Raw genomic sequence first — 27,671 nt, forward strand, 5'->3', positions numbered from 1 at the left:
TTTTGCAAAATTAAAGGAATTTTGCTTAACACGTTGCTCATATATTGCATACCCAAGTTGGGTTTAGCCACCTTAAAAAACTTGCAGTCACTCCATCTTTTAGACCAAGTTAACAGTTCAACTTCAACCTTTATTTATTTCCAGACATTGTGTTTCAGAGAATGCGTACTTGTTTTAGCAGTTTTGTCCTACTCGTTACTGCAATTCAGTCAAATAAGAGCCTTAGATTGGAAACCAAAACTCTGCCCTGAAATCAACAAATTAAATTTCGGCATGCTTAACCTAACTATACAGGAGGCTACAGCCTTGAGGTTAACAGAGTCTGTCTGTAATGACCGTGTAGACCGATGAAGGTTGCCAGTTCCAACACTAATCCCTCTTATGTGGCTGTTTGTTATTGGGCTGTAATTGTATTCCAGTGGTGTAAAATCCCCTGCGGTCAGAGTGTGGGTTAAATTGCATGTGCGCACAGTTACAGTTCCCGGTCAAGTTGTGAGGTCACATCCAATTACCAAAAGCGGGGCTGCTGTGTCTTAGGCAGCCCATTAGGAAAGCAGTTGACACACAAAAGCACACGAGACCTTTGTCACTGCACATGCAACACACACAGAAAACAAATGTGTTTGGTTAGAGCGCTGTCATTTTGGTTGTGGGCCTCCTGGCAAAACATGATAAACTAAGGTGTTATGTGCAATATTTCATCTACACTGCTTTCAGGGCAAATGATCACATCCTGTTAAAATTAAATATAAAGAAAACAGATAAGCACTTTCATTCCATTCATCGATCTCACAGGACTCTATGCTTTACTAGTTGTTCCCAGTGATTGCCTTATCGTAAAGTCCTGCTGTGTCTAACCTTTGCATTGGTTACTTCCTGTTTAATTTTGGTACTCCCTTTTCTCTTGTGCTTTGTATTCATTATTACTTCCTCCCCTGTGATTGTGTGTCTCGGTTGTGTCTCGGTTGTGTGAGAGTATAAATCATGCTGTCTTTTCCTTGCTCTTTGTCAGGTTGTCTGTATGGATTTGTTTTGGACTTTTGACCTATAAAGTAGGGCAGTTCCATATAACGATATATATCGGATGATGATATAAAAACGTCTATCGTTTCATTTTACGCTATCGTTTGTTTCCTGGTGTCATAAAATAAACTGTTTACAGCAATATTTTTTCATGGTTTTGATGGTCACTGTAGTGGCTATATTAATTTCTTAAAGTTCTCTCTTTCTCTTATATTTAATATAACCACTAGGGCTGGGTATCGTCACTGATTTCTAGAATCGATTCGATCCACGATTCAATTCGATTCGATTCGATTCGATTTGAATCTGGGAAATTTTGACAGTCAGAAATATTATTATTCGGATCAGTACATTTACATATTTTTGTATCTATAAAAAGGAAACTGACACACGCAAGACTTTATCAAAGGTGTAAGTGTCACAGCAGATGCCTTTGTGTCAAAGTAGCTGAAGATAAAACACAGAAAAACATGAAGGTGATTTTCCTGGCCTGGGATTTTATAAAAATATTCTGCAGTACATCAAAAACGAAAGAAAACCATTAATCAACTTATGAACATTACCTCTGATGTTACAGCGGTTTTATTAGAGACACAGCTAAGCGTTTTGCATTTTGCATAATTTTAAAAAGTTTAAATTTGTTCAGTATTGAACGGCAGAAATTAGGTTTTCTTTTCGGAAGTAAGTAAAAGGAAACAAACAGCGGCCGAGTGCGCTGTAAACAACGGTAGACTTGTGCGTAACAAGCAAGCGAATAATGCAGAAAACAGATTTTTAGACGGGAAACTGTTCTTAAAGTACAGAGAGAGAGCGAGCTGTGCATGATGTGTGATTTTATTGCGGTGGAAGCAAAACAGCAAAAGTCGGAGCGAGTCCATGACGATGTTTATGTGAAGTTTGGTTTGGATCTTCTTTTGCTGCTGGTTCGGTCAATATTGTTTGGAGAGAGATCAAACTAACAGCTTTAGAATCAGTGCAAAAAGGGCGTAAATACAAAGCACGGACCTGCCGACAGATCAGAATCTGCGAGCTGTCGGCTTTCAGCCCCGACTGTGTCCGTGCCGTCGGTGAGAAAGGTGACATCTCACTGATTCTGATCCGCGGGTCCCGCTGTGTATTTAAGTCTTTGTGCAGAATCAGTGTTCCTGCTCTCATTTACTGTTTTAGCTGTTTGGTGGTTCTTGAAATTTTGTGAGGTTTCACCTGAGATTCTGGCATTTCGGGAAAAATAAATTTATATTAAAAAATCGATTCAAGATTTTAATGAATCGATTCAAGATTTTAATGAATCGATTTCACGTTATCCAAGCCAGAATCGATTTTAATCGATAAATCGATTATAAAAACCCACCCCTAATAACCACACTATGGACGACAAGCCTGTTTTTACGTGTTGTCCTTAGCAACAATGACGGTAAAACCATCGCGTGGCTCCGATGTCCGCTTGTTTGTTTTCCACATAAACCTTTCACAATAAAGCTCAAGATCCTGTTGAGACTTTTCAAAATAAACTGAATCAAGTGAAAGAGTATGCAGAGAGTTTACGGATGAGAAGAAAAAAAGGAGCCATCAGGTGCTAAAAAATAAAACTTAGACTCAAACTTTGAAAGAAACTGGTGACCGTTACAACTTATGTCTAAATGTATAGTTTCATGCATCGGTTAAAACACTCGACTCCAGGTACATGACGCCCAGCTGGAAAAACTTCACACAAGTCAAGTTGCCCGAGATTCACTGAATTTACAGAAAATGTTACATTTTTGTGATTTATATTGTTGTCAGGACGATAAATGTCTTATATCGGGATATGAGATTTTTGCCATAGTGCACAGCCCTACTATAAAGGTGCATTTAAAGGACTACATGTACATCTTATATTGCCATTTTCTGACAATGGGTCTTTACCCAGATAGGAGACATACTAATTTTGCCTATTTTATTCACTTACAGCACAGTTGTTGCACCAGCAGATGTAGGATGAGCCAGATGTGGCTCAAATGTCACAACACATCTCATATCTGGCCTTTTATAAGTTGGACCTCTGGCTGAGCTGAGGCAGCCAGATTCACCCTGGGCAAAGACAAATGTGGCCCATAAAAGAAGTGCATAACTTTGCCACTTTTAAGCCAAACATTTATTGCAATCTGGGTTGAGCGTGTGAATTTTAGCAGACTCAGTAGCGGCTTTGATCTCCCAGTGCAGCACAGAAGAATTTGTGCTATTTAACGAGTGGAGGGCGAGAGAAAAAGTAGCACGCACTGTGACTTATTTTAGCTAAATTTGGTGAAAGGTCTGTTTGCATACTGACAAAAAGTGTTGCACACTGTTACTCAATAATCCTTTGGGGGACGTGCAGCATAGCCAGAGGAGAAACTAGAGCAGCTTGCCAGTGAACTCACAGTGTGAGAAAAACCTCAAAGATGTCAGAGAGATGAAGTCTTCATGCTCTTTAACCATTACTCTACACTAAACTCCAGGAGGTTAACCACAGCACACAGCCATTGGCCAGCATTAAGCCCTCAGTGAAGCAGCTCAATAAATATTAGATGATGCCCGTTAAAGTGACCATCAAATGCAGGTCGAGGAGGAGAGCTGTAAAGAGGGTAGCATGCCAAAGAGTCTCAAAGGACACTTACAGTAAAGACGTGCAGTTTTTATAGAAGTGAATGGACCTGTTTGTGTATGCACAGGTGAGAAATTCTTGCTTGCATCCAGTGTGTGCTAACTGAAAGGCACATGTACGGGTCTGTGTTTGTGTGTGAGGGGCAGGCAGAGGTGATAAGAGTGCAGTTACAGCAGAATACTACATGTGAAGTGCTGCGTGGGTGTTGGCTGTGCCCCTTTTCCCCTGTGAAGCAGCTTCATAGGATGGTAAGTAGGATTACTGGGTTATATCCACCTTCTTCTTGCTTGCAAAAGCTTTTCTGAGAATGTCATCCGGTGGATGTTGACAGTGTTCAGTCTGGGATGCCTGAACAGATGACAACAATAATAACCCAAAGTCTGAAGAGTCTAGATATTTAACATCTTATCTGAGCCTCACAAAGCAGGAAATAATGTGCTGTGGCTCTGTGGTTTTCCCAGACAGGCATTGCTACTCCCACCTGTACTTCCAAATGCCTGCAGTGTCACCTGACCCACGTTTTCTCTCTGCTCTTGATTGGCTGCTGCTTTTCAGCTAATGAATTATGCAATATACCGTACATGCTTGCAGCTAGCCATCTGTCCCTGGTTCAGTTTCAGAATAATGACTATTTTTAAAAACAAAAATCAAAAACATGGTCATGTTTTGGGACAAGCCTACTTCCTTTGCACCCCCCTCCTGCTCCTGTGATCTACACCTATATGTCTATTCATTCATCTGTTTTCTTAATTGCTCATCCAGTTCTTGGTTGTGGACAGGGTTAGGGTTAGCAAAAGGTGGGTCACATCCTATGTCAGGTCTAATGCAGAGAGACAGACAACTATTTAAGCCCACATTCACACACCTACAGCCAGTTTAGTCTCACCAATTGACATAAAATGTCTTCGGACTGTAGGAGGAAGCTGGAATATCTGGACAGAACCCACACCTCCCCTTTTCATTCTCTGATTTAAATTAGACTTTAGTAAAAGCGTCTAATGTAAATGCTGCAACATTCCTTGTTTGTGTTGCATCAAGTTTTTATTCCCAGCTCCTGATCAGTTAGAAGGCCATTTCACTAAACAACTGGCCAGCTATGCACTGATTGGAGAGGAGCTGGAAAGGGTTTAAACTTTAATGCAGTTCTCCTCAGTCTTTGTAGTTATATACCAATACATCCCACCTTTCAGAACAGCTAGAGACACACAACAGGCTGTATAAAACAGGTAAATGATCCCCTACCTCACTATTAGGCAGCTTGGGTGGAGTACCAAAGACAGAGGGCACCTTTTAGTGTCCCACTGAATTCTCCCTGCTGGAGGCTGACGCGCCCCCCCATCTCCATGTGCACTGTACTGCCAGTGACCTGAGCTCTAATCTGACTATGAAAGAGGCCGGAGGTGAATTAAAATTGATTATTAAAGTGTCACTTTACGCCAATGTCAATTGCTTTGATTAAATCCACAACCCAATTGCACTTCTCAGCGTAGCAGCTGTTTTCACCAGATCCCGCTACATTAAGCTGTAAAATAATTCCTAGTGGTTCTGCAATTCATTCTCAGTGGTGGCATTTCCCCCCACCTCTACCTCACTGCATAGAGGGTATACGCCAATCATAGCTCCACACTGACCCCTGTGGACAAAAGCGAGCACTACTCCTCCAAATCCTCCTTTTACTATAATCTGCAAAACACAACCACAAGTTATATGCACATTAACATAAAAATCAGTGTATGTGAAAGACCGAAATATAGATGAGACTAAACTTCATGGTAAATAGCTTTAGTTAATGTACTTTGACATTTTCTACCATCTAGCTCAACTATCATCTGCTCTGGTTTGCAGCACCAGTGAATTTTTAGCCTTTTCTGCTGTCTTAGCAGTCTGCATGTGATAAGTCTGCTCTCTTATCATTTCCCAGAGTAACCACCACTTAATGATCAGTCTACGAGCGTGGGAATCTGAAAAAGAGAACAGAGGAGGGGAATCTGCAGAGGAATTTCCTAATGTTGTAAACCTCAACATCTGGCAATAAACCCATTCTGATTCTGATTCTGATTCTGAATTAAACCCAGCAAGAGCCAATAAAGGGAAAATATCCTACATGCAAAAATAACAGGCCTATGAATGTGCTGTTACAAGTTCTCGCTAACATTTATGCAATATTTAGTGAGGACACTGTTTGTTTTCATGGGTCCAATCAATAACTGCAGCAAAATGCCTGGATACATTTGTAGATCAGGAAGAAGTCAGCCACCATTTATTTATGCTTTGTAAGGAGATGCACTGCCAAAAACTACTTTACAAACTCTTTGCTTTTACAGAGCTGGAGGAACAACAAAAAATAAGAGATGAAGCGAACTGAAGACTCGGCATGGCTTAGGAAACAACAGGAGTTTTATGGCTTAAGATTTGAGATAGGATATCTTACGAGATGCTTATTCATATGCTGAAGTTTAGATGAAAAGACAAGGACAAAAAAAGGGAAGAAAAATGCACATTAATTATCACTACGTCACCTGCTGCTCGAGTATGAACTGTGACACATCTGAAGCTGGAGCAGGTTTATGCAGCCGTGTTTAGGAACTCACATCACACAGCTGGAGTACGGATCCTCAATAAAGTTATTTTTTCGTTTGAGGCAAAGCTGTGATTATCAGGGTAATGAAAAACGTTAATGTAAATCTCTGCAGCCACCTGCAGGTCATAAAAGGCACTGCGGATCAATGTAACGACGTTTCTCTCCACTTTTCCAATTTTTTTTCAGTTAAATAGACAGAAACATTGTTCCAAGAATGATGTGAGCACACAGTGTAGTGAATAGTATATCTCTTTGAAACAACACTTGCTTAAATGATACAACATGAATGTCTACATATTGTACTGACATGCATACTAACATTTGCCACGATAACCATTTTTATATGTGCACGAAATGAGAGCCATCACTTAATTTACAGTAAAGATTTTTGTAGTTTTTAATAACTTATATTTCACAAATAAAACATTCCTCTGAGTTGTTGAGAAAAAAACAGTTTAACCAGATGAATTTATTACGGTAATAATTAATATTTCATATTTTTGAAAGCTTGGCAGATAGTGATTTCTCTGAGCAGCACCCTGCTTTTTTATTTATTCTTTGGCTGCCAGACATGACCGAGCGAAGCAGGTGAAATTTCTGACTGCCAAATACATAAACATGGTTTCACAAACATTTTTCACTACTGTGCAAATGTCAGTGGTACGCGTAACGTCTGGCAGGCAAATAAAAAAATCAGACAAACCGAAGAACAAATGGAGACACAGTCCACAACACACTGGAATTGACTCAACTTGCTTACCCAGTGTATCCCATCATCGTTTCAATATATTTAACCCAGAGAGAGAGCTAGCTTTGCCTGAATACACTGGTTAAATCACAGCGTGAAGGACGGCTCAGTGCATGAAGCGACTTCATAGGGGACACATAAATTAAGTCAGCTGATGGAGGAAAGCTAAACAGCCATGATATCAATGAAAAGTGAGACTATTAACGTACTGATATGCGACACACTGCAATCTGAAACTGAAAATGTAACAACTGTAACGTAAAAAACTGAATTAATTAACAATTAATGAATCCGTTTTTTCCTTTATTCTAACACCAGATTGATGACTTGATGCCAAATGACCACGAGAGCAGGGAGATTGCAGTTGTTATCATCATCCCTAATATTGCATCACTCTAATAGTTTTCTAGGTTGTGGTGTGGTTAAGCACTAGAGTCCAGCATCTGATAGAGTTGCCAAATGACCTTTTTAATCACTGACAGCATCTCGTGAGTTTTGGACCTGGGGATGACACTTCACAGAAATGAGGCCGTGTTCTCACTAGCTGAGTCGAGAATGGTAAATGATTTCATGTTCAGTCACACCTCAGTCTGCCCAGAAATAATACCAGTAACTGCAGTGGGGCTACTTGGACATAGCGCCATTATAATGGTAATAAATATAAATAAAGCACTTTAAATGGTTAATAAATAACCAAACAGAACCTGTAAAGATCATCTTGGAAAAGCAAAACGTGTGTTCAGATCACAATTCTGAGCTGACAGGATAGGCTTTGAAAAAAAAGTCCAACTCTAGATCTGAAATAAACATGTTTGCAGCCAGGTTCAAATAAAGCTTTTGGTCTGTATATTTCAACAACTGAACGAAAGATGATTTCTTAAAATATTCAATTAGAATGGAAGAGAATAGCCTTTTAGTTTCACCGCACATACAACGAAATTGTGGGTGCTCCACACCAACTGTGCGTGGAATAAAAGATGTCATCAAACATGCAGATCCATCAGCTGTGGCAACTCCTCGGCAATAAGAGAGCAAATATCATAAGTGTGTAACCCAGTTATGGTGATTGAAATTCTAGTATTTTATTAGCGTGTCACTGAGCACTCATTTACAAGAATGTGTGTCTGTGTGAGGCATTCACACAGTCCATGTCTGCAATTTGCTAACCGAGCCTGTGGGCATTAGCCGATAACTCGTCCAAATGTGGTCACGTGCGGATCCAAAAATCCAAGATGGCCGTAGTCCTAAAATTGAGGCTTCCAAAATTTTATTCCACAAACTATTTTTATACATAGTCTGATTGAAGCAAACCTGCTTCTATTAAGTATATTGTGTTAGTTTTCAAAGATACACACTGACTGTACTCCAGGCTCATTTTCCTTTCACAGAGGAAACATCGGTGTATCTGAATAAATTATTACATTATTACAGACCAAAGTGTGTGGCACTTTCCTCTAATGAAAGTGGAAATGAATGCAGACCAAACGAGAGTGATTTCTAAGCGTGAGCTCATATTTCAGTTCCATCCTTCATCTTTGCCAACAGCAGAGGGAGACAGAAGACCGGTATTCTCAAACTTTAAAATGACAAGCGAGCCGGAGGACTGCACAGGTGTGTGTAGGCTGTAAACGTGTGTATGCTTCTGGAATATACTTACTGGTAACAGTGAGAACATTGGTCTTAACCTCGGCGGTGATCTGGATGCGACCTCTCCTCTCAGTGTGGTCTGTGCCACACAGGCTCGGCACGTTGGCCACACATCGCTTATGGATGTTCATCATACAGTCTGAAAAATACATATTCACACACACCCACAGATATGTTTGTAATGTTATGCAAGAGTATTATTCATAGTGATATGTGTGCCATAAAATGATTACATACTACTGCATGTCCTCCTTCACTACATCCATGAAGTTTCTTTGTGGTCTTCCTCTTTTCTTCCTGCCTACATATCCAGCACCTTTTCCCAATATAGTCACCATCCCTCCCCTTTAATAACATTAAGGTATGAATAATGTTCTACCTAATTGTACATCCCTCTGTGTGAGCATACCACCTAAATACTGTACAATCTAAATATGGATGGTACAATCGTAAGGCTGCAGTATGTGATACATGCATAAATGGGCAGCGGGTGTACTACATACGGTCACATCTCATTCCCTGGTGTATGAGGCCATAGAGTAGGGAGCCACAGTGGTCACAGAAGGTGGGGCTGGAGTAGGTGTGGATCTTAAACTTGTGCTTTGCCCTCGGGTCCTGAAGAGCAAAGGACAAAAACAGAGAATTAAAGACTTTTTCACTACAAATTAAACATTTCTTTAATGATTGTGTTGTTCAGCTGTTTAACTGTGCACCGTTCAACCGCTTAAAAACAAACAAACAAAAAAACTGAATGAATGAAGCTTTGCCTGTTCCTCTCCTCCTCCATCTGTTTGATATTCTCCTTTTATCACCAGCATTCATCTTAGTCTCTCTCTCTGACTTTCCACTTTCCACTGCTCTGAATGGTAATGGTGCATTCAGGGGAAAGTTTTGACAGGCGGGGTTTACATACGGGCACATGCACTGTAATCTGATCAAAATACATTTCCTCTGAATTTCTTTGTTGGCATCAATTTAGAAAGGCTACGAAGGATGCACATCCATGTGTGTCTGTAGGCAACAACAGTGACGCAAAAAGTTTGCATGAAGTCAGCCTCCCGTGACATCTGTTAAAGTCGAATGAATAGCAGAGACAGCGTACGGCTACGGCTACTTGCTGTCTGTGCAGGTCTGCTGCGCACAGTTGTGTTGGGTTAGTGTTACTTCAAAGGACATTACACAAAAACGTGTCTAAGTGTGTAAACAGATTGATGACCTAACCACACAGGTAAGTCAAGCACACAGATCTGGGTGTGGCTCCGATGATGTAAGAGCATCAATAACAGAATCAGAATAATTTATAGTCACATGGTCACAGTTGCTACAAGACCATAAGAACAGTAGCTGAATAAACTAAATTAAATGTTACAATATATTACAAAGTTACAAAATATAGCAAAATAAAATATACAGATTGCTCAACTATAAATATCCCAGGATATAACACAAATGTAAATGGTTGAAATGAAAACGCCTCTCTTCTCAGACTGTACGTGATATTAAGTGTGTGCACTGAACGTTCTCCTGTGACTGGACAGCACGTCATGGAGCATTGTCCTTATCTTGGACAACATCCGCCTCTCCGTCTCCACCTTAACAGAGTCCAGTTCCATCCCCGCAACATTACTGGCCCTCCGGATCAGTTTATTGAGTTTGCTGGCATCTGCACCCAGGCTAAAAAAAGGGAAAAACTGTCACTTATCTGCAATTTGGTCATTTTGTCCTTTTGACAGTAATTATGTGCTTTGAACTGACAAAAAAATGGATGCCATTACTTTTTATGGACGTTCAGAACTGAATCATAACTGGGGCGGAAACACGGCTATTTCTGCCTAATGTGTGTGACACCTGCAACCACACCTGGATCTCACACACACACACACACACACACACACACACACACACACATTAACTCCTAGGCCGTGCACATCCGATATACCGCTTGTGGAGGATCCAAACTGTGCAGCGAAGCGGGCGTACTTCAATGTGGGAGTTAAAATATTTCTGCCAAGGGGATCCATCGCAGCTAGCAAACATGCAGATACAGAATTTAATATGATTTGTGAGGGATCTCCTCCAGCGCAAAGTGCTTTGATGACATCAAATAGACCAGTGCTTACTGTTAATTTTCCTTTAAAGCCAATTTAGAAGGAGACCACGAGTGCCAGTTTTCTTTCACACGTGCCTTCGTGCCTTTTAATCTCATGAGCCAAGAAAAAATTAGAATGATTGATGTCTTCCTCTCTTCCACACCTGTCCTGGAAATAACATTAAATTTAGGTGACCAGTCAATTATACCCAGTGTCCCCACAGTGTCTTCAGCAGTGTTGCCCTAAGCCTGAATGTGTGGATGCCTGTGATTTCCGTGTACATTTCCACGCGCTACTTTGTGTATTTGTTTCAAATGCTGTTTTTCGCCTTTCTCGAGGACAATACCACCTACTGTTTCTTTTTTGTGCCGCATAAAAACAAGGGAACATTGTGCTGCTGAAGCTCCAGTGATGAGCAGCAGCAGACAGAGAGCAGTGTGAGGGCTGATTACAAAGAGTGCCAGCTTCTTTATAAATATGAATGATTAAATGCATCCGCAGCGAAAACTCAAACATCAATGAGAAAGAAAAATCATTAAGAAGAACGCATGAAAGCAGTGACTAGGAGAAAAAAGACACCACTTTTATTGTCTCCCCCTTCTTTGATGAACTTTATTTTGATGTAAAATCAGTTTAAACAGATTTTTAAAAAATACCTTTTCTGTCATTTTTCTCACAGAAGTCAATATATGAATAAAAATAAGTTAAGTTCTTTAACCCTTCCATCCACCCTGACCTCCTCCCTACAGGACGTGGACATTGTGATCTATAAGGTTGCTTCAATATGACGGTGTTTTCAAGGATGATGTTAATTTCATGAGTCAAAACAAGCTGTGAAAAACACCGGTAGGTCTTCTTGATTTAATGTTTCCACTTAGTGAACAGTAAACTAAAGTAAAGTAAAACAAAGAAATGTAAGTTTGAATCACAGCTTAACAACAATCAGCTTAATATATCATCCTAAAATGGAAGGTTTACGTGACTGTGTTAGGATGTTCTGCCAACTTTTGTGTTTAACACTTTTAGATTTGAGTGTGAAAGGATCAGAACTGGAATATTTCAGTGTTTGGACTAATATTTGTGTATATATGTATATATATTTAATAGCATCCAGTCACAGCTTCACTGGCTCCAGTTTCTCAGTTTAGGTACAGAGACCAAGCAGCATGTGAGGCTTCCTCTGTCAAAATGACATTAGAGTTGTATATTCATGTCATAATTTCAATATAAAATAACCAATTTGATTAGTAAGCCTTAGCATTACCTTCAAACAGAGCCAGGACATTCTGTTTATACCTTCAAATAGCCAAACCTGTTTTATTATTATGAGATGGAAAATATTTTACCACATTCTTTTTGCCGTCCTTCTACCACCATTTTACTGAAATTGTAAAGGTCTTCCAGAGGTCCTCAACTTTAATAACTGATAGCTGATAAATAACTCGACCTCGGTACTGAAATTAACCTGTTCAAACAGGCCCAGTGTCTGAGAGGGCATGCTGGGAAAAAAAAGTATCTACACTAAACTAAAGCTTCTTTTGGCCGCTCTCTTATTTACAAGGAGTCGCCACAGTGGACGCCTCTGCATATTTGAGTTGGCAGATCTTTACCTCAGAAGTCTTTTCTGACACAACCCCTCCCAGGGGATTTTTGCCTCCTCCCAGACTTAAAGAGGGGATCTTTTTCATGAAAATGTCTCCACTGTGCTATGACGGCGTACTAAGGCCACATTAAAATATATATATTATTGTTCTTTTTGAGAATAAAGTTGAAACGTGGATATTAAAGTTCCTGAAAAACCAAAAAACTGCCACGGCTGCTCTACCCTCTGCAAACAACTTGATCAGGTATCTTCTTGTGGTACAGCATACATCCTCTTTACTGCACGAGGGTGTAAACATCACTATCCTTGCAGCTGTCCACTGCCAACTTCTCAAAGTTTCTGTGTTTTTTTCCTTCTGACCAGATGCAACTTTCTACACCATCTCTTTAACGTGTTAATACTTATCACCACGATGTGTATGTGCTAAAGGAGAAATCATTTCCTTGCTACTAAAACCAATTCTCAAGCACGAGTTCACTACCTCATCTAAACAAGGCGTTTTGTAGAGGGGACAGCAGCCGTGACAGTTGTCTGACAAGAAATGACAACTTTGATCTCCACATTTTGACGTTATTCTCAAAAATGAACAATATTTTCTTGATCTGGCCCTGATATTCCTTCATGCCATGGAGCCACTGGGGGAAAAGTAAAGTCTTGTCACCAGTTTTATGCTGATATATTTGTTTTTGTGTGTTACCATAGATATGCTTTGACACCTGTTATCTTCTCTACAGTGTTGCCAAATTTCACCCAAAAAGAAGTTATTCAAAGCAGATTTAACAAATTTGATTTTTTTTAGCATGTAAACTGAAAACCTGCTCATAAAATCAGCCAGTGACTAGCCATTAGTCCATGCTCAGTGCGCTGTTTTGACCACCTTCCTGTCACTGTGTTGTCTCTCACTCGCTGCTCTTCTTTTGTTTTTTAAAACTCTGCTGTCTGTTAAATTCCCTGGCATTAGCATCAGTCAGCTCACAACAATTACATACACATCTTGTCATGTTTTCATGATGCTGTGTGACAGGCAGATCGGTGCTCACAGTCACTCACACGAAAACTTTTTATTTTTCAGCGCTGATTTTGCCTTCAGTCCACTTACTCCTCTCAAGCTAGTACTTTCTGACATATCTCCGGTGGCAAAATCGCTGCACAGACTAAACCTGTCATGAAGCCGTTGCGTGTCATGTCGACGGGCACCACGAAGGTTATTTGTGGCTTTTACTTTTCACAGAGCTTAATTGAAACCAATATAAACATGCTCATGTTAGGCATTATTTATTCGAAAGTTTTGCTACAAGCAAGTCTGAAAAACAAAAATAGTTTTTTACTAAAAAAAAAAAAAATGCTGAAAAACTAAATTTTCTTCCCAAAAAGAAATGCAGTTTTTGCTTTACTCGTGCATTAAAACACAGAAGTGTGTCAGCTTGTTTTTATCTTCATTAAATCATTGTGTATAGTCAGATGGCAAAAACAGCTGTTTATAAACATCAAACGCCTGAATAACAAACACATATATCTTTGTGAGCTACATATTCATGTTGTAAGAGAAAGTTATGAATTACAGGCACTGTTAGCGTGTTAGTGTTGATGAACGGTTGTTTACACATATGCACGACGTCACATTTTAGTGAAAAATATCACTGCACTAAAAATTGGTTAGCAGATTGTATTTACAAACATCAACATGTGCAATGTAGACGTAATGTCACTGTTTGTTTTGGGGTCTAAATATATTATGTGATTTATAAGGATCTGAGTGTTAGATCAATAATTACCAAAAGCTATACAGACATTGATAATCCTGGTGCAATAGGCAGTTAATATAGTAAGTTTCATCCAGTTGAACGCATCAAGGAGGAGCAACGGAGCAAACATACATAAATATGCTACAGCAGATCTACTGTATGTTAATGAGTAAGCTGTTTTATTAACATGAAAAATGAAACACACTCAAAGCTCACATAAAAAAACACGTTATTTATCCTACAATAATATCAAGATAAAGAAAAAAGTAAAACAAAATGAAAACAAAACAAACAGTAAGTCAGAGTTTGGTTTGATCTGCCTTTATTTTAAGAGGCGCACTTATTTTAGCTTGCATCGTCACATAAAACAAAGTAATAAATACACAGATTAACTTTTTAAATCTAGAAAAACTTCAGTTAGTATGACTCACATTGCTGTTATTGAAAAACTATGTGTACTTCCCCAAAGGCTGTGAAAGTTAACCAGCAAACATTCTTTTGTAGCCACCCACTCCGATTCAATAAGAGGCTGTAAACTTTCCTCCGAAAAAGTAAAATGTAATATAACGCAGGCTGCAACAGCTGCTTTTGCTGCCCTGATCAATAAAAGAAACGCTGTGCCAAGTGTTTACCTGACTCAGGCTTATAACCCTTCCTCTGGGAAACATGTAAGTGAAAGCGTGTGAAATATTATTTAAAGGATTTGAGCAAAATAGATCTCTCAAGCGAGCTTGGGAGAAGGGCCTTGAAAGAAAGACAGCGCAATAACGAGACAGGGGACGGAGTCGGCCGTGCTACGTATTTAACAACAATCTCTCCATCAACCTTTCTCTTTGCCTCTCAAAGGCTACTTCACAGCTTTGACGTCTTTTTAACAACCCGTGCAGACATACTGATAAATATATCATCATGTTGAAATCATATTTATATTGTTTATGTGCAGAAATGAGAATGACCATGTATAAATGCATGCTATTGGTGCATGTGCACTTGTTGTATAGGAGTGTCTGCAAAAAAAAAAAAAACATCAGAAAAAGGTAGAAAAGGTAATAATTTAACAAAGTGAGAATCTAAAACTGAAGCCAGCAGCATGTTAGCATAAGAAAAAGACTGGAAACAAAGAAACAAGATTATTTTAAAAAGCCTTGAAGTTTAACAAAAATGCTTATTTTGTTGTTTCTAAAAATACAAACTAATAAAAACTAATAATTCACATATTCAGAGTGTATGTCAGTCAGATGAAGCTAAAGCTTTACCTCTTTGGTGTGTTTATGCTACATTCTGACTCCAGTCAAACAGCTTTTGAGGAAAAAGCAAATGAGCAAATTATGCAAAATAAACTTAATTTAACTCTGGAGAAAAAAAAAGGACTTCATCTACTCATCTTCTCTGACAAAATTAGATGACTAACCTGAACTAGCTTCTATTATTTCTTTTAAAATCTGTTGATATATGATAACGCCATGATCAAATTTACTGAGCTACTTCCACGTCCTTCTACGCTGCCTAGTTTCACATAATGTAATTGGACCTTTTTTACATTTTTCCCCCTACACATAACTTCCATTGCATTTTATCATATAAGAATCCACTTTTTGGTAACAGAGGCAGTTAATATTTTTGAATGGAAAACATACATCACATCAAATAAATCACAGGAAGTACGGAAATTCCACAAAACAAACAAACACACACAGAGTTAACCGTCTACTTGTCTTGCTATTCTTATGCAAACACACACACACACACACACACACACACACACACACACACACAACACCTTCGTAAGGGTGCGTGCCTGAAATGTAGGTTTCATTAGAGAAGCTCATCCCTCGACCTCTCCCACGGGGAGCCCATTCTATTAACCCAGATCTATAATTGAATTTGTCTTTTAATAAACATGCGCAGCTGACAGAGAGGATGAGAGAGAGACATAGAGAGAGGCAGAAGGTAAAAAGGGAGCGATGGGCTGATCGCCGCAGAGAATGATGCAATATTTCTGATCGTACAATCTTTCTAAAAAATTGGTGTTCCCATAGAACACTGAGATTTTCTAGTCAAAAGACACACTCAGCCAGAGCACGTCTTTCATATCTGATGTATATTTATCTATATGTGATATTTAGATATACTCTATTTGCTAATATAGTGCAAAAATATTGGAACATTTCGACTGAGTGATCTGAAAATAACTGGAATAGTAAGCTCTCCTCTCCGTGTCAGCTCACAAAGGCAGTATCTGTGTGTGTGTGTACAGGTGAAGACACTGTGTCACATCTGACATGGTTATTAAAATGTTAATTTAGGAATTTGATAATGCTAATGTAAAAAAAAAAAAATCTGGGCACTTCTGTTAGCCTCAAATAAGTATGCTACAAAATGCCAATTTCAAGAAAAACAGGTCTGTGAGTGAGTGCCGTAAGAGGCCTCATCACCCTCCTTTCTTGTAATCGTCAGGCTTCTTGCCTTCCTGTCTTCTATATTTAAATGAGCAGCTAGTTAGGAGAAGATCTACCCTGCATTCCCACTGTGCTGCAACCAAGGTCGTAAGGCCATGAACTCATTAAAGAGATGACATAGTGGGGAAGGCGAGGCCCCGTAATTAAGAGCAGTGGCCCCCTGGGTGGAGTGGCATTTAAATAGAGGACAGAGTTTGGTATGGTGGTATGGGAAACAATGGGAGACAGATAAAGACATGGGAGAGTTGCATGTGCACCAAATATAGAAATATATAGATAAGTGCCAGTAAAGCTAAGGGGACATCTAGAGAAAATAGAGAGGAGATTATAGAGATATGGAATGACATTTGAAGTTGCTAATGAAGAAAATGGCTTTTGAAAACTCAAGAGGAAAGAGAAGACCGAGAGGAGGGGAAGTAGTTTGAAAAACATGTACACAAAATCAAGTTATTATCATAAAAAGAGACATTAGTTTATCAGCAGGATAACAGTAAAATAAAAAGGCTATGATGTCCACAATGCAGCAGCTGCATGAATATAAGACAAATGAAAGATTCCTAAAGAATAAAAAGTTCAGTCGTCTGCCTAAACTGGCAGTTTACAGGAAATCTGAATGGATTTTTAAGGTCAAAAGAAAGAATTGTATCAGTGTCGGTCGACACAAAACATGGGCAAAGTTTTACAAATTTTGGCGTCCAGCTTGGCATTTAAGGTGCAGCCTGTTAAGGAAGCTATAAAAACATCAACTATTTGTGGCACTGCTGTGAGAAGGAGAGGCAGGATGGGTAAATGATAAAAAGATTAACCTCTTATTCATTGCGGAGAATTATCAGTTATACAGAACACGCTACAGGAAGCCAAACAGCGTTTCCTCTGAAGGCGGCACGCTAAGTGCGCTCGTCAGGCTGAAAGGGCACTCCAGAGGCAGGTAAAGACGTGGCTGAGGAACGTAGGGAGGGGCTTCGGTGAGGATAAAAACGGCACCCTAAGAGCGCTCTTATGAGAGACAGAGAAAAAGAAGGCAAACGTCTTGTTCCTTCGGGAGGATCGGTTGGAGACTAGATTTGCATTTTAAGAATATGAATCAGAGAAAAGTCAACTCGTCAGCTCCTTGACAGAGCAGCATACCACTTAACGGCACTTCATGTTGTTAGAGCGGATAAGAAGGTGAAGAGAACGTTTAAAGAGAATTAATAATAATACGAGAGTGGCACAGCTTTTAACCTCCGACAATACTCTTTGAATTCATGTCAAAGAATGCGAACTGCAACCTGTGGCTCGTACAGATAACACCACAGAAACACTCAACAAGCAAGGAGGGGTGTTTTCAAACTTCAAAGATACTAAAAAGAGATCAAGGGAACCTCTGAGCTTCAGTTTTTTATAATATAAAACCTCTAAGAGGAAGAAAAGAAGCATAGGTGAACATAGGCAGCAGTTAGAGAACAATAGGAGCTACTTTGGGTCCATGTGGTTAAATATAAGGCCGTCATTTTCTTCGTGTAGCGTGATGAAGAGCAATTACTGTAATACAGCGGTTATATTTGGCAGCTCCAGGTGTTACATGTCTTTTCTGGCTTTTATGGTATCACTTCTTCTGTACTTACTTAAATGTAATTACTAGAGAAACTCCTGGAGGTTACGGTTGAACTGTCAAGACAGGAAAAGGAGAGTGAGAAGCGAGAAAAAGATGGAGGCTGCTCAAGCGTAACACCGGCGCCGACAGGTGACGGGGGCTCATGAATGGAAATGTCGACGTGCTCTCTGTGTCTCTCGCTTTCCACGTGTCTTTCACTTACTTGTGCATGCTCTTGCTCTCACACAGTTTAAAATGATTCGTTTATTTGTACTCACGTCTGACGCGGGCCCTTTATCAGCACCTGGGCAGGAGAAAGTGACGAACTCATGGCAACGTTTGTGAACCACGAAACAACACACTGTGAAGAGAGAAAAAGAGGAAGAGAAAGCATCAGTATTCTGTACACAGCAAAGAGATCCTGCGATCTAAAAATGTCTAAAAATCTGACATTTTTTCTTTAGCTTTGACCAGTAAACACATGCTGACTTGTATTTGCTGTTTTTAAAAACACAGTCTGATGTCAACATTAGTTTCAAGCTAACTTGAAGGCTGTTCAGCCAAAATCTTAGTCTGGCACCTGTGAATGGGCTTAAATCAGCTCACATTTGGAAAAACCTCCAACATTTAAAGCTCTTCTTTAGATGTCTCTGCCTTGAGGCGACTTTTGTTGTGATTTGGCGCTATATAAATAAAATTGAATTGAATTGAATTGCCTTTTGTTCCGTTTTATATTAAGATGAACCCACACTGCTTCAATAATGTTGAGGTCCACGGTCAGGGGAGGCCAATCCACGACTGATCTAGGTTTGCTTTTACTGCATTAAAAGTGTGTTTGGGATCATTGTCACGCTGAAAAATGAAGCAATCTGATGTTTTACAGATGTTACTGCATGGTGGGTTAAATTCTGAAGCAGAAATGCAGCCACAATCCATCACAGAGCCTCCACTGTGTTTTACACAGGCCTGCACACACTGACTGTTAGGGCTGGGCCATATCATACCGTTCACGGTAATACCGGCGTGATTTTGGGCAACGATAGAAAAATGAAATATCGCGATAGAATATGGGTAAAACGCGCATGTGCAGCGCCTATGTTTACATGCGCACATGAGAAGAGCGAAAGCGGATCGTTGAATGAAACCAGAATTGGTTTGTAAAAATGCTGCAACTTCAGTGGTGTGGAACTGGTTTAGCTTTCGTCCGTCACATACACAACAAAGCACTATTTTTGGTAGAGCATGCTAGCGGGCCGTCGTTATTACCGCGTTGTTTGGAAAATACGGCACACTTAAACTCAATCCTTTGATTTTTCTGAAAATCGACAGTGCCCCTTATAATCCCGTGTGCCTTATGTATGAATTCTGGTTGTGTTTACTGACCTCGAAACGGTTTTATGTACACGGCGCTTGAAAATCTGTCAAATGTTTCAGTATGACTTTGCTAAGCTACGAACCCGCACCGCTTGATGGATTGTTGGAGCATTACAGCTATATTAGGCAGGCGCCTCGCGGAGTGATACGTTTTAAGTTTTTAAGTTTTGTGGATATTATACATGGTTATGCTGAGGATATGTCGGCCAGTTTCCACTGGAAATGCCTTTTGGTTAAACTGTCAATTTGCACTGTTACATTTTTATATAACTTTAATACACATAAAAAACAGCTGCTTGTTTAAGTGAAAATACATTGATGTTTTTTTGCACTAATAAAGTTGTGGAGTTGTAAAGCATTTTGTCTGGTGTCAATTATATCATCAGTTATATCGTTATCGCAAATTTTCAAATGTATATCGTGATAAATATTTTTCATATCGTCCTGCTCTACTCTCCATAAGACCTGTTACCACTGAATTTCAGTCCATTACTTGTGTCTTTTGTCGTACGCCTTTCCCCCTGTTTCCCTTTCTTCAGAATTAGGCTTCGCTGAACAGTAGATGGACCAACTGATAGGCCAGATTCATCTTTCAGGTCTTGTGTCCGGTTTTTACTGGATTTTTTCCTATTTGTTAAGCACATGACTTTCAGATTCTTTTCATCTGCTGAGAGCTTTTTTAGCCCTACCACCTCTAACCCTAACACTCATAAATTTGAGTAAGGAAATGGGAACAATTTATGTGTTTTTGCAACAGACTGCTAACACCAAAGTACCAGGGATGCAATTTAAAATTGTTTCTTTGCTAAGTTGTCTGTTATGTGCAGACTGACGACCCTGGTTAGGTGATATTTGAATGATTCACATCTAAGCATTAAGTGGCTTAACACAAAAACATTCCTCTGCTAATAACCTGTACAAGGACTGGACTGAAAACGAGTGAAAAAGCAGCCAATGACCAAAGAAAAACCTTTAAAGGATCTTCAGAAAGCCTGGAGAACTTTTGCTCAAGACCACTTTTTAAAGAAATGATAAGAAAATCTGGTTCCTTGGAGGCAAAATTTAAAGAAATGACAGGTGGCTCGAGACTTTTGCATATTCACATAATAAATATACTCATAGCTGACGATGGCTAACACAGATTATATAACTGCACTGGGTGAACAAGTACACTAACCATCTTTATCAAGATCAAAACATGATCCCAGGCACAGGAGTATTATCTGCATTTACTGACTCACTGACTTAATTTTTATTCAACCAAAAGCACCGATATTTTTAGCAGTAGGTTTGATAGAAGCTGAGCTGTTTTGCTGTCCCTGGGCTGTTAGAAGCAGCACTTATTTAACATAAGAAAAGCTTTAGCAGTGATAAACGTACAGTGGGATTCACACCCACACTCTCTTTATTGTCACTCCAGCACCGTTGAATCACTGTCAGCCACTCTGGATAAGAGCACCTTCTAAATGTCTTGGATGTACTGTTAAATGTAACCTCTGCTTTATGGTACAGTATGTACAAAAATGACTTTGTATCAACATAATTTGCTATGTTTCTAAAGTCTACTGTGTCAACAAATTAAAATATCTCAAATCTAAATGTGCCATTTTACAGGGTTGAAGAGTTGCTGTTTTTTTGTTTTTTAAATAACAGGCATACACATCAACACACATTTAAAAAGACCAAAGGAAAGCCTATACAATAAGAATCCAAATGTGATGAAAAGCGTAACACTTTCTGTGTTGGTAACAATCAGCGGTGCAGAAACATGTGAAAGCTTTGACGCACAGTGAGTCTGTCATTTCCCCCCTGATCAATGTCAGCTCCACTGACAGGCAAGACTAACAGAGGAAGCTAAATATATCTCACATACACAGTCCTTATGACTGTGCCCCAGAGTATATTTACATGGCGTGTATGTCAGATAGAAGATCCAGAGGCGCCCAAATACACGTTATGATAAAACAACTACTGAAACTCTATTACAGCACACTAAAATAACATATTGATTAATGAGTTAGTGTGCAGTGTTTTGTGAAACAAAGCTGTTTTCAAACCAAAAATACTACTTAAAAAAAAACAGCCACCACTCTACTGAAGGTTTGCTTTGCTAGAGTGATTTTAAAAAAACATGCTCATCAAATTTAAAAAAAGATAAAATTATGTATTTCATATCCATAGTTTGTGGGGCTTTTGTTTGCCTCATTTAGCATGCATAATATGAATATGCAAATCTGCCCTTGTGCCTCCCGCTCAGCCACTTGCACGCAGGCTCCATTCTTCCTGTTCTTCCTAAGTTATCTTGCAAAATAGAAAAAGATCTGTGCTAAATGTTTAACTCAGGAGGACCTGGAACATAAATCTAGTGCTGTGCTGTTTTGGTTAAAGGAAAGAAGAAAAAAATCCCAGAACACATGAACAAACACTTGCCTTGAGCACACTGGAAAACAGCTAGTTGCTAGCTGTGTAAATTAAAACTGTCATCAGAAGCGAAGCACTTAAACGAACACTTGCCGGGACACGCGGCACACTTGCAATAACATACGTTGCTGTCAGATTGTGTAACATCATCTTTATTTTAATTGTCTCCTCCACTGTGCAGTGTTTGTCTGGTTTACAGTGACACACACACACTCACAGACACACACATCTTGAAACAGAGATAAGAGGACATTTTCCTGCTGAGCTGATATGAAAAGAGTCCACGTCGACAACTTTGACTTGATAGCTTAATAACGTGTTGCTGGTGTTTGATCAATGTTAGCCCCATTCCCTGGCTGATGGGGTCGAGCCCTCGGGTTTGTAACGTATGTTAAGCAAGACGGAAATGCTCAGCTGCGGTGCTTATTTAATCTCCTACATATTTACTGGAACATGAAAAATACCATATTAGTGAAAGATTTTTAAAGTGTTGATTGATTAGTTGGTTTTTAAATTCATCCTTAATACTTTTGAGAACACTTTCAAATCATTAAAGCCACAATGACTGCTTCCTGTTTAGAAACAGAACTAAATTATGCTTACCACTTCATGTTATTTAAGCAAAGTCACACAAGCATGAAAAAGCATGGCTTTGAACACAAGCGCACAGTTTTCCCTGCACTATTGTGTAATGCACAGTCTGAGTGATTGATAGATCACAACGTTTAACAAATTGATCTTTCACTTTTTCCAAAAATGTTTCTGATATTTTCAGTGTGCATTTATCACCATGATCTCACTTACATATTTGGGGATCAGTTATCTTTGTGTCATATTCTATTTAATCCGTACCTACTGGCAAACCGGTGGTGATCAGAGGGGTTATAATTAACACAAAGGAACTTTCTCCAACACACACATAAATCATGCCCACCTCAATGGTACTTCACTCCCACGCAACATCCTCTCTTTGGTTACACCACCTACGCACTGCAATGATACTGTACCACACACACTCACACACAAAGACCACCCACTCATTCCAGTGATATCGCAGATTGAATACGCAGGGTGTGAGGGTGGAAGGATGTGAGTACAGAGAGAAATGGTGTGAGCTGTGCGCACATATTGCTTCAAGGCAACTGCTCTTTTCGAGTATTGCTACTGCCAAATCCCTAATGAAAACACACTAATGCATGCACACACATACACACATACACGCAGATCTGCCAATAAAATAGTGCTGTATGCCATTCAAGCATATGACCTTTGGGCCAAAACCAAACACCAAAAAATACTGTCAGAGCTAAAATGTGCCCCTCCTTTTCTCAATAAATCTGTTAATTAGTCATTAGTTGCTCAATTATTTACACATCCACTTAGCTGACCCGAAACACTGACAGGCTACACATGCAAGACAAAGGGCATCACCTAATCTCACAAACCCAGATCCCATTTGCTGGATTAAGAGAAGGAGGCCATCTTGAAAGGAGTCCTCCAATCAGCCAACTGAGGGTTACCCAACTGCTGTACCACAATGCATAGGTCAAGTGATAATTGGTTGAAAAGCTGATTTAAAAAGAAAAGGGAACCATAGACAGTAACAAAGATGGATTTAGCTTGAACTCATTAAACATTTTCCTGATGAGTATATGGATTCAGTTACTTATTTCAGGTCACACTAAATGAAACGTTATAATTTTATATATTTTGGCTTTTAAATCATCCGTGCATTTTTGCCTGCTTATCTAGGGCTGGGTTGCGGGGACAGCAGCCTAAGCAGAAAAACCGAGACCTCCCTCTTCCCAGCCACCTCCTCCAGTGTAACTAGGGGAACACCGAGGCATTCCCAGACAGCTGAGAGATGTAATCTCGCCAGAGTGTCCTGGGTCAGCACCGGTGTCTCCTTCCAGTGGGACATACCCAGAATATCTGACTCGGTAAGCGCCCAGAGGAAACCTGTCAGGTGGCTGAACCACTTCAGCTGGCTTCTTTTGATGTGGAGGAGCTACATTGAGCCCCTTTGACATGACTGAACTCCTCACCTTGTCTCTAAGGGACAGTGAGAGGCCAGCCACCCTTTAGTGAAAGCTTCAAGCCATTTGGTCCCTGTAAAACCACTGTAGGAGCTTGAACCACACTGCAAGCACTAAGTCGAACAGATTTCCAGTGGGTGTTGGACTCCGCCAGAGTTGCCCTTTGTCACCAGTTCTGCTCAGAATTTTCATGGACAGAATTTCTAGGTGTACCCAGGTGGTGGAAAGCTTTCACTTTAGGTGCCTCAGTATTTTATCTCTGCTTTTTGCAGATGATGTTAGCTTCATCAGGGGGGTGGCCTCCAGCTCCTCACGATCAGCACACCCAGATCTAAGCCCATGATCCTTAGCCTGAAAAGGGTACACTTGCTACCCCAAGTGGAGCAATTTAGGCATCTCGGGATCTTGTTCACAAGTGAGGGGAGAGGAGAACAAGCGATTGACAGTGGAAATTGGGGCAGTGGCTGCAGTGAGGAGGCTGTATCGGTCCATTGCAGTAAAGAGAGAGCTAAGCAAAGCAAAGTTTTCAATTTACTAGTCGATCTATATCCCAATCCTCACCTGTAATCTTGAGCTGTGGGTAATAACAGTTGGTAACAAACCAAATCCAGCCAACTTGTGGGCTGGGGCCAACTTTTTGGAAGCTGACAGCTGGAACCGAGGTTCAGCTGCTCATATAAAAGTATTCCTGCCCTGTTGACCTGTTTGTTCCTATTTCCCCTCCCCCCACCTTTTCTCTCTTTCTCTCATTTCTCAGGGGATGCCAAGCCCAGAAGTGATGGTACATATTTCCGGAGGATTTCCAACCAGCAGAACCACCATCCTGCTCCTTTCCTCCATTTTGCAAGTCCCTAACACACTAAATATTTCATAAACAATCTCAGTAGATGTTGTGGTTTTTGCTAATGAAACCAAAATAAAAGATTTATTATTTTCTCAGCATTCAACAGCTGCCGCTACTGTGCAATCCTGCATGGATTAAACTGAGGGTTGTTCCCTGTCTACCTCCCTCACAAACCGTGCTTTTATCTGTCCTCCTGCTCCACACATCTCTGCCCCCTCGGTGCCCTCTGTGCACCCACACGTGTGTAGTTGGCACCGTGCCGTGCCTTCATTATTTATCATACAAATTAAATATTCATGACATTCATCAAGAACACAGAAACACATACTACAAACAGGCACAGTTACAGGTTTCTCCCATGTATCTCTCTCGTTTTTTCTCCATCTCAGTAACTCTCATTAATTTGTTACACTTCAGTTTATATTAAAGCAATGGAAAGCACCTGCAGAGCTTGGCAGGGCATTAAGTTGCTGGTTGCAGATAGCACCTCTTTTTTTCTTCTTATGAGTGAGAAACTGGTGGATAAAATCAGCTAAAATGGTAAATGATTTAAAGCATCCACTGCTATGCAAGTGCAAACATGTTGTCCACAATGCAAAGGTTTTCATGGGCCTTTTTCCCAGGAGAGGGCGGGTCATTACATGCACAGTCAGCTGTCCGCAGCATGCGTTCCTTTTCCCCATCAGTAACTACTTTAACAAGAAAAAAAGCTTCTCACTTCACAACAGAAATACATTTATAATAGCATAAGTTTGTAGGACATAAATGTTTCTCTTAGAGCAAAAAGCATAAAGTAAGATTTTGAGCTCTGGGTCATTTTTAATGTTGCTTGCAAACAACTGGTTAATCGAAGAAAAAATAACCACCAGATGAATCTATGATGAATTCAGTCATTAGCGTTGATTCGATTCCCTAATTGCTTTTAATGGATGTTCCGTTCTTTATATAACCACTGGAAGTAAAATGCTAAAAGTTTCATGAATCGCAAAGGAAATGAAAGCGTTCATCCCAGCAACCGCTGGGTTAGGCCGCTCACACGCAGACACAGAAACATACAAAACACACCTCTTGAAATATCTTTGTGCAACTACAGCTCTTTGACGTGTGCCACGCTGCCCTAATCCCTCCCCAACAGTCACGTGACATGATTATATAAAAGCTTATTGTCAGTCAATATCATCTTCCCATCAGGCTCTCTGTGCATCAATACGGTGCAAAAGAGGAATCAAACAGAGAGACACTGCATTACAGTAAGACTGCATCATCTTACATGAAGAACATTTTGTGAAAGATTACTCAGAAATCTAAAAACTTTCTGAGCGCAGATAATAAATCATTTGCTCTCATACTGAAGCGAAACAAGTCGCAATTAATGTTTTCATTAGGAACACTTATTAGAGACAGCATTTACTGAGCTCTAATGCAGTGAAGCACTTTACTGTTTTTTTCAATTTTCTCATTTATACCTCTTTTTTTTCCACTTTGATTTTTTCTTCCCCTCTCCTCTCTTCATCTCTCCAACTTGCTCCGGTATATTCTGTTTATGAAATGTTGGCAGAACACGATGTCGTACACAGCCTTTCCCTCTAATGAGCTGCCAACGTGCGTGCGCCTGTGCGTTTGTTTTGGTGTGCATGCGAGACGCAGTGACATGCAGCGATGTCCCAGATTTAGATGCTTTCAGATTCAGTATCCAGGTTCAATGCTACACCACACAGAAATCTGTAGCTACTTCTATTTATTAATCTATAGCCATAGTAGGCTGTCACCTACAGCGTTTCCTGCATTGCAGACACTTACTATAAGTAATACTACCTTTATCGCTGAATTAACATGCTGAATATAAGAGATCAAGATTAACTTACTCTTTTCTGAGAATGAAGGTCTTGAATCTTGAATAATTATTTGTATATATTCGTCTGGTTTGACAATGAGCATGTTTATCTTAGTTTTCTGTGATGTAGTGAGCAGCCATAATTGCGCCCATTGATGCTGGATCTTACAGCTTTTGTTGTAATTTCTAAAATAATTATAGCAAATGATACAAGCTTTGGATATAAAACTGTCCTTTCAGCATACACGTTATGCAAAAGTGACATAACGAGCCTATAATGACAGTACATGGTCTTCTGCTGCAACAGAGATGCTCTTCTGCACACCTTAGTTGTAATGAGTGTTTATACAAGCTCAAAGTATTCTTTCCATTCTCTTCTGACCTCTGTCATCAATGAGGCGTTCTCACCCGAAGGACTGCCGCTCACTGGATATTTTCTCTTTTTCAGACTAATCTCTGTAAAATGGCTGAACTGGAAAATCCCAGTAGATTGGCAGTTCATGAAATACTCAGGAAAGCTGATCTGGCACCAACTGCCATGCCAGCCACTAAAAATCGCTGTTCTTCTGCATGCCTAAATGTACTGAGTTGCTGCAACGTGACTGCCTAATTAGATAGTTGAGTAAAGGAGCAGTTTATCAGGTGTACCAGTGAATGTATACTGACTGACTTGGCTCACTCATTTGGCTACAAAACACCTGCATCACACCTTCTCCCTGACTGCAGCCTAGCAGACCTGGCACAGTGTTTAAACAGCGTAGGGAAAGGTCTAGGCGAGCACTACTGTTGCCGTTTCTGTTTCTTGCTCTTCCTACTGTCTCAGTGAAGAGGAAACTTCCTCATGAGTGGGGGTGAAAAACTCAAAGAGGAGGCTGGTGCAACAGGAGGAAGGCAAGAAGAAGAAGAAGAGCGAGGTGATAAAGAATCGAAAGCAAGAAGAAGAAAGTCAATGATGTGAACAAAACGGAGCACCATTCACCTTGGGCACCTCCCCTCATGTCTGTGCGTGTTTGTGTGTGTAACTTCTTATATAAGGGGGAGGTGAACAGCCTACGCCAATGTATAAA

At 40.0% G+C, this 27,671-nt stretch overlaps 1 protein-coding gene across 1 annotated transcript in view; it reads right to left on the reverse strand.

Moving 5' to 3' along the window:
* Positions 1–27,671, reverse strand: part of LOC146633419 (protein kinase C beta type) — a 92,806-nt gene that overhangs the window by 43,358 nt on the left and 21,777 nt on the right. The window contains exons 3-5 of the mRNA XM_085352224.1: positions 18,374–18,456; positions 9,126–9,237; positions 8,633–8,761 (exon numbers count right to left, since the gene is read on the reverse strand). Coding sequence (XP_085208350.1) covers positions 8,633–8,761; positions 9,126–9,237; positions 18,374–18,456 — 324 coding nt within the window. The remainder of the gene's footprint in view (positions 1–8,632; positions 8,762–9,125; positions 9,238–18,373; positions 18,457–27,671) is intronic.

The sequence above is a fragment of the Diplotaxodon limnothrissa genome, linkage group LG4 (assembly GCF_057381915.1).
Source record: "Diplotaxodon limnothrissa isolate DT_005_m linkage group LG4, D_limnothrissa_male_GT1.1, whole genome shotgun sequence".
Lineage (NCBI taxonomy): Eukaryota > Metazoa > Chordata > Actinopteri > Cichliformes > Cichlidae > Diplotaxodon > Diplotaxodon limnothrissa.